The sequence below is a fragment of the Homalodisca vitripennis genome, chromosome 5 (genome assembly GCF_021130785.1).
Source record: "Homalodisca vitripennis isolate AUS2020 chromosome 5, UT_GWSS_2.1, whole genome shotgun sequence".
NCBI classification, from domain to species: Eukaryota; Metazoa; Arthropoda; class Insecta; order Hemiptera; family Cicadellidae; genus Homalodisca; species Homalodisca vitripennis.
In genome coordinates, this window is record NC_060211.1 from 173724582 (window position 1) to 173737084 (window position 12503).

Consider the following 12503-nt stretch of genomic DNA (forward strand, 5'->3'; position numbering starts at 1 on the left):
CCACTGTTGATAGGATAAATTTACATAAACCGTTCAATAAAAATGTCAATAATGTAAAATCTGAAAACCATAACAATAAGACTCGATATTTTTAATACATATATTTTGTCACCACTTGTCACAGTATGCTATAATCTATATTAAGATTATGTGCCAACTACTATTAAGATTATATATTTGTCTAAGAACATTTAAAATCAATATTGAATGATAGATTTTAGATAATAACATTTGACCAGGAGCTACATTTTCTTACTGATACAGCAACAAAAATCAGTAAAAACATACAATTTACTATATAATATTATCGTATTTTGTTATAAATGACAATATTAACACAAAATGAAATATTAAACTTTACTCTTTAGATTATCAAAACTATTTCAAATCTATGCTAAACAAAAATCCCTCAGAAAAGGGAAAATGAGAACCAATTTCATAAACAATGTAATGATACTTTTATTATCTAGGCATATTTACATGTGTACATTGAAACGGAACACTACTGGATTGCAAATCGAGAAACAGGTCTAAATGGTCGAGTGATTGGCTTGTACTTGGCTGACATGCTTTTCACTTTCTTCAGTTCTTTGTAGATTGAGTCTTGCTGAACTGAAAAGTAAAAAATAATTCATATTTATTAAAAAAGAAAATTATTGAAGTCAACAGTTGTAATTTATAATAAACTGAGTGTTTCCAACATGCCTTGCTTCATGCTCCGACGATATTACGTGGATCATCACTATATGAGATGCACAACACAGGTGCAAATCACTAAATACCACCACTTTCAATATTTTACTAAAGTAAGAACTAACTGACACATTTTTACAGACATCGTACAAATTATGCTTCAATACAATTTGCTTCAATCCATCTTGTCATGTAAGAATAACTTAACTGACTTTAAAACATTTTCTCTTAAATGATTTGAATGAGTTTCAGAACATCTTATGCACATTTTATGGAGTCAGATTTTGGGTCTCTATTAGAGATAGCAACTGTATTATTCCTTTCTGTGACTTGAGTACTATTCAGTAATGTCTGGATCTGCCGCTCATTCTGTTCAATATTACACACACGTTGAGGTTCATGAGGATGGGTTCAATAGGACTATAATGGACACCAGCCAAACTCACAGCTTTAGTTGTATCCAACAGTACTGACAATTTTCATTGAACAATGAAACATTAAATTATTCTTATAACAAAAAAAATAATAATGAAATTAATAACATTTTTAATTTTACTACATATAAGGAAAAACTGTTAAGGAAGTTAACAAAAACCCTCCTCTGCTCTCAAGGACTCATTAAAGTGCAATCTTCTATCATTGCAGTGATTCAGCTTGATTGCAGACTTGCAAGGTTCTGCAAGTGGTGTAAACATTTCCCAGCTTTCACAATCACAAACTGTGTGCAACTAACACAGGATTAATTAAACAAATTACAATGTATCCATTTTCATGCAATTAGTACGATGTTATTAGAACCATAACCTTATTTGAGGACAGTGCAATGAGAATTCAACAGGGGGAGGTTTTGTTTCATCTCCATATAATGTAACAAAACTCGATGAACTAAACAAGTAGTTCCAGACAAATCTACTAATCTCTATGATAGTACTTCATTGACCTATGATCACAATTAAAAGAATTATGTTGTTGCTTTTCGATGAAATAGGCTGGACCTTTAGTGGGAGGAAAGTTTGTTACAACTGGCAGAGCAGATTATGAATGATTAGAACTGATTATGAATGAGAAGGTTATGATAGAACTTGCCTATAATTTGGGATACAACACTAAGGAAAACATTAACTCTGTCAGCATAATCCGATGATACCTGACTCACTACCAATGCTAATTCCACCTTTCCTATCGCATTATACTAATTCCTACCAGTCTCAGTTGACAACAATGCCAACAGTTCACAACTACACAAGCCTACCCAATAGGCTACCTGTATGGATTCTTGAAATTAAATTAAATGAAAATTGGTTTATTTCCCCATATGGTACAAATATATATACATACAATATTTGTAAAACTATATATAAAAATGTAGCAGTATGATTATTATACTTAGTTAATCAATTTGTATCATATATTATATAAACAATAAAACCTCTCTGTATCAAGCCTTTTAAATTCCATTCAAATTTTTGTTATAGTACCTATTACATACTGGGAAGAGCCTAAATGGGTCAAGCTCCAATTCCTACGCTCCAGACATTAGAAAATTTCAATGTTTATAATAGGAAATTGTTTTATAGTTATAGGTAAAAAAATATTAGTTTTTTATTGTTAAAGATTAATAAAAAGGTTATAGAATTTATTTTTCATCCAACAGGACAGCAATGATAATGTTAACCGCATAGTCTTTTGATGGTAATAATACAAAAGCGAATATAAGAGTCAGTCTACTTCCTCGCTATCTAGCAATAGTAAACAATCCTTCACGCGCTTTTTGAAACAATTAAGATTAGTTAATTGAAACACATCAGCTAAGATGTGATTCAAACACATTTTACAGTATAAAAACATGGGAAATACAACACAAATATGTCGTACTGAATTTTTTATTTAATTTTAAAACTGTAATACCAACTTGTTGCGAGTATTGTGTATAATGAGTACGAGTAGTTGATGCAAAAAGAGTATGAACATGAGTGTATAAGTAGATAAGAATTGTTTGATGAATATTTGTCTTGTAGTCATTAGTTTAGTCTCAAACCAAAGTAATTCTGAAGAATATGATTTACTCTTAAAGAACATTATTTTTTAAATTGTTTTCTGAACAATATTTAATGGCCAGAGAATACTTTTGAAAGTGACACCGTACATGATATGGCAAACAAACGTTGGGATTGGACAAACACAAAATAATCCATTTAAATTTTTTTCTGTGAGAACTTTTGTAATTGTCTAAAGGCAAAAATGTACTTACAGATTTGATTTTAAAAAATTAATATGTTGTAATAACTAACCTCTTTTATTCCGAGTTGAAAATTACACCAAGATATTTCTATTTCGTTACTTTTTCATTGCAGACGCAATTGTTATTAAGAGCATTACTGTATCACATCTATGTATCTCAAGATCTTCTAAATTATAATTATGAATTATTATAATTATTATTAGCTTTCATTAATTTGACATGCATAAATTTGGTTTTGGAAATATTTAATGTTAAAATGTTATGGTATGAACACTGTTTTAAAGTAAAATGATCAAATAGAGCTTTCTCACGAACCTCCACCCTGTTCCACCCCAAAAACACTGTTTCATCAGCAAACGGAAATAATGAATCTAGACAAATCTTTTATATAAATTAGGAACAATACGGACCCTAGCATACAGCCCTGAATAACCTATCTCCATGGAATCACTATTTACTCCCCTAACACTCACACTTTGAATTCAGTCTTTTAAATAGCGTTTAAACCAATCTAAAGCAAAATCACGAATACCGAAAGAATTTAATTTTTTTAGTCGAATATTCCGGTCAATGAAATTGAAAGCTTTTTCAAGTCAAGAAGATCAGCATTGCTCGTTTATTACTTGTAAACGCATTGTTGATGTTCCTGTTTAACCCTTTAAGGAGTATGGACGTGATATGACGTCTTCTTTTGATAGGCTAAAATGAGTAATGGATGAAATCCAAAAAATTACGAAAAGGAGTAAAAAAGAAAAACTTTAAAATCTATTAAAAAATGTTTATTTACTTTTGAAAGCTTAATAAAAAAAGGACTACAATGTAAGACTACAAGTCCATATTTTAGTACTTTTTCTACCAAGTCGGTTGACTCACGTTCCATGCTTGTTTCATTATAATCCCCGTCAAAATCGTCAAGAAGGTCTTCATCTGAGTGCGAAACTTGATCTTCACTAACTGCAATTTGATCACTTTCACTGTAGTCGTAAATCAAATGTCATATTTCCTCACTACGACAGACTCGATTAATATTGCCTGCCATTTGGACAACAGTAACAAACTAGTTGGTTGCTCAACAAATATGTCACTCTCACAAGATAAATATGGCCACAGTATCCAGTATACAAGAAATGGCTAATATAACGTGGCGGCATATTCCAATAGCAAAGCGATGAGCGCGCAACAGGACCTTGAATCAGTGGCTTCTACCAGGTGGCTACTGCGATCTGGTGGTAAAATCTGATTACAAGTGATTGCGAGCACAAACATGGAAGTTAAGTATGTTGCTGACAGATGGAACCACTTTACAGACTAATCTACTTAAAGACAATCAGTAATAGCAATGCATTTACGGTAATACAAAAATACAGAGGCTAAACGTCATATGACGTCCGTACTTTTTTGGGCCATTATAAAAATATACGTCTTATGACGTCCTTACTCTTATGTAGAGTTTACACGCACTCCTTAAAGGGTTAAATGAAATAAAGCGTCTTTTCTTACATAGGAGATATGTCTAAAATCAGATCAGTCTATGCACTAATTGGCTGGGATTATTGTTACAATACCTTTTAAAATTATTGATCCCCTTAAGCTTTAAAAGTAAACAAGCCTTTAGCCTACATATTCTTATATACATTTATATAATATATATATATATATATATATATATATATATATATATATATACAAAATATATTAATAAATACTATTCTAGGAATAGCCTAACTAAAAATTATAAATTATGTGGGTAGAAAACAAAATGCTTATACACAAAAAATTAAATTAATCAAACACATTACTTACTTAGAGGATCAAATCGAATAATTTCCATTTTCTCTCCCAGCCGCTCTCTTATCATATTAGTTCTATGACCACTAACAACACTCTCCATACATACCATTATGTGCCTGAAACAGTTAAATATATTATATTATTTAAATATGTTATACTAATGTGTATAATTACAGTATCTTTGACAATTTATATAACTTATTACTTTTCAATTTAACTACACGACCTAATTTATTAAAAATTTTTTTATTGTCCACAAGACAAATAGGCTTTCTATAACTCCCACATAAAGACAAAATTGACAGTTGAAAAGTCGCTACACAAAAGATAACAACAACACAATGTTAATTTTGAGTTAATCTCCAGTTCATCTTCCTCTTAGTGCAGCATCTCAAATCTGTTGCTGTCACAGATTTGACTCCAAAGGGATATTTCAGTAATAAGTTATAATACTTATTATAAAATCTAATTATAATTGATGATTTTTATAACACTAAAACACTTGGAAATTACTAACTAGGCCTATGCTACGCATGACAAACAGGGAAACTTGGATTCTTTTTTTTTGTATTTTTTTAATCTCATTTAAGCCTTAGCATCAGCTATGCCGGCTTCGAAATGCACTGAGTTTTTATTAAAGTACAAAGTACATGATTGGATCTCCCTGGGATTTGAACCTGTGATCTCTCGGTTAGAGAGCCGAGACTATAACCATTAGTCTACGGAGGAGGACTAACTTGGGTTTTTATCTGTTTATCTGTTCACAATGAACAATTTCTTACATCAAATCTCCACTTCTATATATATAAAAATGAATGTTTGTATTTTTGTCCTTTATGGAATCGTGAACTATTGGACCGATCATGATGAAAATTTGTACGTATATGTATTTTTCCACGGAGAAGGTTTATAAGCTATGCCCATCCCTTTCCCGATTCAGGATTCCGCCCCACTGGTTACAGAAATACCCATAAGAAATGCATTGCAGCAAACATATGTTAACGTCTTTTCAAATTTTTAATCAGCTGTTCTTTGTAAACATATATTACACTTATAGTTTTAAAGCATAGAGTAAGCTTAAGAGAAACGACAAATTTTGTTTAAACTGTTTTTTGCAATCACTGTTAAACATAGACTTTACTATCCAGATAATACAATTCAAATTTGACGTAAAAATTCACCTTTAACTGCAATATTTATTTAATATAAACCATGCTCATGCTTGATCAGAAGAGTAATGCAGATATCATAATTACTATCTTACGTTGGCTAAAAATATAAAGAATGTTATAAAATCAACCTTAGTTGTTTTTTTTGACAGAAGTATGGTTCTCAAAACTCCGTGTGTACATATTCTCTCGATCGAGACAACAAAGCAAGCTCAATCGTGGCATCGGAGATATAACTAATTTAATCTAAAATTTATTATAGTAAAAAAAAAAAATTTACTAAGTAATATAAGGACTTCGGTTCTTAAGATTTGCGTGCGAAGCCGTGGGTAACAGCTAGATAGAGGCAGGAATATGGTACATACCTTCATAATACGCCCAAGAGGCTCACGATGGAACGACTATCAATTATCTCAGCAATGTTTAGAATGTGATAGAAAAAGAATAAGTGAATATAGTGTACTGTTTTTCAACGGGAAATTGCGTGCGAAGCCGCGGGCAACTTTTGCAAAAAATTATTGAAATGCGCAGCAAAGCGCGCCGGGCCCGCTAGTAGGTTATAAAGAGGAAATATCTATAAATTTTGATATATAAATCCTTTCCCGATCCAATGATGCATAAATCATGTTCATTGTACATTAGCGGAGTTTATTACAAGAAATTATTATGCGAGAGCATGTTCAAAACAAAAGTATTGAATAACGCTATAAAACCATCATTGCCAATCAAACAATTTTAAATAACAATAAAGCCTTAACTAGCCTATTTGTGCAGAAACTAATAAAAGGTAGCCTACCAATTTGTTGTCTAAACATGGAAAGAATAACTAAGCAAATCCCAGAAGGAATTACCCTTTTAATTACTCTTTAACCTTTGAAATTTCAATTCTTAATATCATCACTCATTGTATCCTCTAGAATTTTTAAAGTAGCTTTGTAGTTTCCAATAATAGCATAAAGCATTCATGATCAAGGACCTTGGGGTGGTTTTTACCCACGATTTAAGATCAACACACCATGTTAATGACATTTGTCTGAGGGCTTCAAGATCGCTGGGGCTGTTGAGTCGAACCTCCAGATTTATGACTGACTTGCGGACTTTGAAGGTGTTGTTTTGTGCCAACGTCAGACCCATCCTTGAGTACTGTAGCGTGGTGTGGACACCCAACCAAGTGGGCCTCGTGAAGCAGATGGAGAACGTCCAAAACAGATTCCTGCGGCTTGTTGGGTGTCGAATGGGTTTTCCCTTTAGGCTTGTCCCCCCTTAACGAAATAAAAGGGCTGCTGGGTCTTCACTCCCTTCAGTGCAGGAGGAACTCTCAGGATGCACTGTTCCTATACGGGGTCATAACAGGACTGATGGATTGTCCAGCCATCCTTGGCCACATAGGATTACGCTGCTTCAGTGGAACTAGGTCTAGGGACTTATTCGAGAGAAGAAGTCTGAGCAGTAATTACGAATGCCACAGCACGATGAACAGAGTCCAAATCCTAGGAAATAAAATCGCTCCGCACTTGGACTTTTTTACGGCGACCAGAGGTTCATTCAGAAAGGACCTCAATAATGTTCTATGTGATGAAAAAACATGCCTTTTTGACCTAACAGAAGTTAACACACACACACACACACACACACACACACACACACACACACACACACACACCCGTGAATCTGTGACCTGATACCTGATACCTTACTAGTGTTATATTATTTTAGGATTATTTATTGGGGTTAATGTTAATATTTAAGTTGTTGTCTTATCTAATGTTTACGCTTACATGTAATTATTGTTATGTTATATTATATATATATATATTATAGTTATTGTTTATTGTATTATTTATTTATATATTGTCATATTATCATGTTATTATTGTTGTTATTCTTATTGTTTCACATTCATTTGCTGTTAAATAAATTGTATAGTAACTGATTGGTTGTGACAAAACTTATAAAATTATTGAATATATTATTGGTCTATTATGACCAGTTGATTATATGCTTGAGCATTTTGTCAGAACCGGAGTTTTCTAGTAAATCAGTGATCATTTTTGCGCATAGAGTTCAGATCAATATATATTAATATCAATGTATTTAATTTCTTATTGTAAATCGTAGCCTGGTAAGTTTTTTATATTTATTATTTGTATGTTTAAGTTATTTAGATTAAGATATGGAAATTGTATAATGGATTTTGCCGTTGGAAGTGAAAATAAAATAAAAATAAAAAAATCAGACTCTGTGGACTTTTAAATGTTAGCAGATGCTTATGATTAGTTTCTATATACAATTCTTGGTGCTAATCAAGTTTACATTGTGAGGAATATTGTAGATATGACTTTACATCATTATGGAACTACTAAATCCAATAATAACATAAAAGGGTACGGTCCAATAAGCGGACCCGGTTTTTTTATATCGAAGAATATAATCATCGATACCTAATATTCGCATATCGAATCATAGACTATCAATCGATATAAAAGTAATAACAATCATATGTTTAAATTAAAATGTGAATTTAATGATAACAAATAATAAATGAACATAACCAAAATCAGGGAAACTCATAAACTTTAACTAAATGAAACAGAACGAAAACGTTTTTACTAAAGTTGTGTCCACCATTACCTTCTTTTTTTGCATCTGAAGACGACCATGTTAGCTCCTCTGACAGTTACATTTGTTACCTTTCCACAAATATCACATAATGGATTCTTAGGTACTAACCCAACATCCTGAAGCCATAAAAAACATATTCTATCGTCTTTTAAAGCAATTTCGTGAAGCTTCCTAAGATTGACGGCCATTTTAATACACAATGTTACGTGAAATTTAAAATATTACCTTAATTAATTGTATTATTTGAAAGTGTTTACAGCTGTTCATATAGATTATTTAAGTTGTTAAAAATAATTCATCAGTATCGATTGATTATATCGATGGTTATTAATATCGTTTGCCAATTTCGATATAAAAAACCGGGTCCGCTTATTGGACCCTATCATATCATATAGCAACAAACATTTAACTAATGAATTGGAACCTTACAAAAATAGATTATCTTGATATTCTGCTAAGCACTCTGGCCTAACCTACTCTTAGATTTCATTTCAGTACGAAACCTTATATATTATTTAGATGTAAAGCATACTATGAGTAAATTATTTAAAATGTACACTTACTTTGACTTTACTTTTTTCGCTAACAGGGATATTGTTAAAAACATCGTAGACTATATTATCCTTTTTGTAAGTTGTTTACTTCTGGCCTAACCTCAACCAAACCATTCCAAATCAACCACACCAGGACAGAAAAAAATGTTCCTGATTGTACTGTCAGGTCAGTACCAAGTACTTTAGTAGAAATCAACGCAAATTAGTATAACCTGTACAACAGTATGAAAGACTTTTCTACTTGCTTAAGTGCAAGCTTTAGTTATTTAGGACGCTCCCTTGCTATTAAAACTTAAATGATTGTTTTATAATTTGCAGTGCGTCTTTTCAATGTAGTTGAAAGTATACGATAATATTGAAGGAAAAAACGATCAAAGCAAATAAATAAAATATTGAGATATAAATATTTTCTGAAAATCATTATTATATACCGCAAAAACGATAAAAGTATTTTATGTGACATGACATAAGTGACAGAAATGGAAGAAGGCTTGTCAAACGACTTATAATATTAATCGCTTATTGTACTCTACACAAATACTATTTTACCACTTATTAAGGTCATATCATCCTTTGGCAACCGCAACCATCATCGAATTGAAGCAAGTACAAGTGATGAAATTACCTCAAGTACAGTGTGACAGCACCGTCACTATACCAAATACAAAACTTTCAAACAGGCATAAAGATGTTTAAATGTATAAGAACGCAGAATTGCCATGTATAAAAAACCTTGTTGTGGTTTTATTGCAACATTCGTTACCCAGTCAAGAAAAAAAACTGCTGGGCCTACTCTTTTACTTCAGGCATGAACCGACTTTGATTTGTTTATAGAGTCTTAAAACTAGTTAAAACAATTATTACAAGTAATTGAGCAATAAAAATTAACCATAATGATTAAATTAAATTAATAAGTTTTTCCCCTATTATAAGGGCTAAATGGCCCTCTTACTTAAGAATGTATTATGTCAATAAACTTCTGGGCTGAGCCAATCAAAGTTTAAATGAAATATTTGATCAACTGGAATGCAGGGCTTCTCATATTTGTATAAAAAATTACAATCATTGATATGCAGGACAAACAAATGTCAGAATACTTAAACCGATGTGACATATATCTCTTCGCAAATTTTGTGAGTCTACCTTATTACAGTACCTTCCACTGCTCCTCTGATCAAACTTGGAAATAGAAGCTTAAAATGAAGAAAAACTAATCAAATTACCGTTTTTAGGTGGTCGATCTGAATTCCATCTGTCCTTAGGCATAAAGCAAAACATATAAACCACCATAATAATTAATTACAAAAACAACTGCCATCACATTTTGGAGTGAGTTAGAACCTGGAAAGAGGGTGAGACTGGAAATGAGTGATCTGTAATAAGTACGATCAAAAGTTTCACAAATTTTAGATATGTGTGAGCGATGCACTGAACGATTGGGGGTTTAATGATTTATAGCTAACCCTTTACAAATGTGTAGCTAAACAGTACTGTTATATAGATGTAGGGCAGTTAGGAATCTTATCTTAGAGTCATGATAACCTGAGAGATCATACAAGAGTTTTTGGGCTCTCCGGAGGTTTTATGCTCCGCATGGCTCCGCTGATAGCTTCAGCTCCCCACCTTAGATTTCCAGTTTTCTATTGGTTCGTATTGTTGGATGTCAAGGACCTTATGGGCCAAACCCATGTTCCTGCTCAGACTTGACATTAAAATTTGATTTACAAAAAAAAATTGGTTGACCACATGAGATTAGGCAATATCCTTGTTAATTTATACATAAATATAAATATAAATTGAGGTTTCTTAAGAAATTCCAATACATTTTTGTTATAAAATATTAAAATTTTAACATGTTTTTGACATAATCAGATCTACCAAATGGAATATTAATCTATTTCAGACTAGTCAAGGCATTTTTCCCAAGCGTGGGCTGTGTGGTACACTGCTGGTACAGATTTCTCGTCAAGACCAGGTTGCTACCTTGGTCATATACAACAATTCGGTTAATATTCATCGTCAGTATCAAATTTTAGGTCGTTTAGCTCAAAATAAACCGTAATGAACTTTTTTAGCCCTGTGTCAAAACAAAATTTAATTTCACAAATTTAATATTACTCCCACATTGCTTTTGTTTCCATTGTAACTTATTCTCCCTTAGAGGTAACTGTAAATCAGGACCAACATGATAGCTAGGTAATTTGTTTCTCACTTCACCTATTCCTCAACTCGTTTCGCTCCTGCTTCGCTTCAATGTGCGGCGGGCTACTTATTTTTTAGCTTACAACATCCGCTTTCGCTTACATTCTCACTACTTACTCAACATTTTCTATTCATAACACAACTTTGCTGTTACTGTGCTATATAAATAAATAATTTTCATTGCCGAAATCATATAAAAACATATTGAATTTAGTGCGAAGTATAAGAAGGGAATAATAGTTTTAACTTCGACTAATAAAATGTAGAACTGAGTCATTCATCAGACATAAACTTTTGAGAATCTACACTGTATTTAAAAAACTGGGACACTTGTTATTTTTATACTTATTTGTTTACTTTCTAATTTTTGTAATAGCTATTACCGGGTTAATTATTTTTCAATTGTATTTTAGTACCCTTCAATATATTTTCCTTAAAATTATGTAACTTACTTTCTCAAGATCCAGGTGTCTCATTTTGGTGTAATAACTACTTAGGTTAGGGGCATACCCAGAACGGCCGTATAATATGTTACTTTGGTTCGGAGAAAATTACAGCAATACTAAAACGTTTAGTTTTATTATTACTATGGTAAAATATCAACAAGTTTTAATTGAAACGCTCAATATCTGTATAAATAAAGAAATCATATTTCTGCAATACATCATTCAATTTCTAATTTTTGGAGATTCATAACCAAAATTCACCATGAATAGACTAGTTTAGATTTCTTGGTTAGACTAGTTATATGGTGCAGTTATGACATGGTGTATTACCGTATAAATAAATAAATGAATACGGCATTGCCTTAGGACATTCTTGTGCATGAATTTTCTCCTTTAACATATCCTGGCGTGTGTTTGCACTTCAAATACCGAGTTCCATCTTTTTATTTATTTTTTTCTGCGTACTGTTTATTTTTCGTAATAGATATATAAAATAATAATGTATTTCTATACTAAGACACTAGGTATATCCGATAATGATGGTATTTGTTAATATGATAATGTTGGCATTACTGACTGTCAGGTTATTCCGTCTGCTTGTGTTTTGCCTTGTGTTAACTTGTTAATTTTGGCGTTTTGTTTTATTCGGAAGTTTCCTAAAATTAGTATCGTTGGGTTAATTACTTTACAGAAACATTATCATGCAGTACTGATTGATGACAGCTTACATCAAGTTCGATATATTGAAGAGTGAATTGTAACAGTAGGTGTCAAATATTTCAAT

At 31.9% G+C, this 12503-nt stretch overlaps 2 protein-coding genes across 3 annotated transcripts in view; one reads left to right on the forward strand and one right to left on the reverse strand.

Annotated features, from left to right (window-relative positions):
* Window positions 1–439: 439 nt before the first annotated feature.
* On the reverse strand, window positions 440–9295 carry LOC124363196 (39S ribosomal protein L33, mitochondrial). Its single transcript, XM_046818355.1, has 3 exons — window positions 9081–9295; window positions 4739–4842; window positions 440–612 (listed from the first exon to the last, which is right to left on the reverse strand). Exons 1-3 carry the CDS (start codon window positions 9122–9124, stop codon window positions 503–505), a joined length of 258 nt encoding a protein of 85 aa, XP_046674311.1. The 5' UTR covers window positions 9125–9295; the 3' UTR covers window positions 440–502.
* Window positions 9296–12309: 3014 nt separating this feature from the next.
* Window positions 12310–12503, forward strand: part of LOC124363197 (zinc transporter 9-like) — a 50873-nt gene continuing 50679 nt past the window's right edge. Inside the window, exon 1 of one of the 2 annotated variants that reach the window (XR_006922527.1) lies at window positions 12310–12482. The gene's annotated coding sequence lies outside the window, so the exon portion shown is untranslated. The remainder of the gene's footprint in view (window positions 12483–12503) is intronic. The other variant, XM_046818357.1, reaches the window with a different exon arrangement.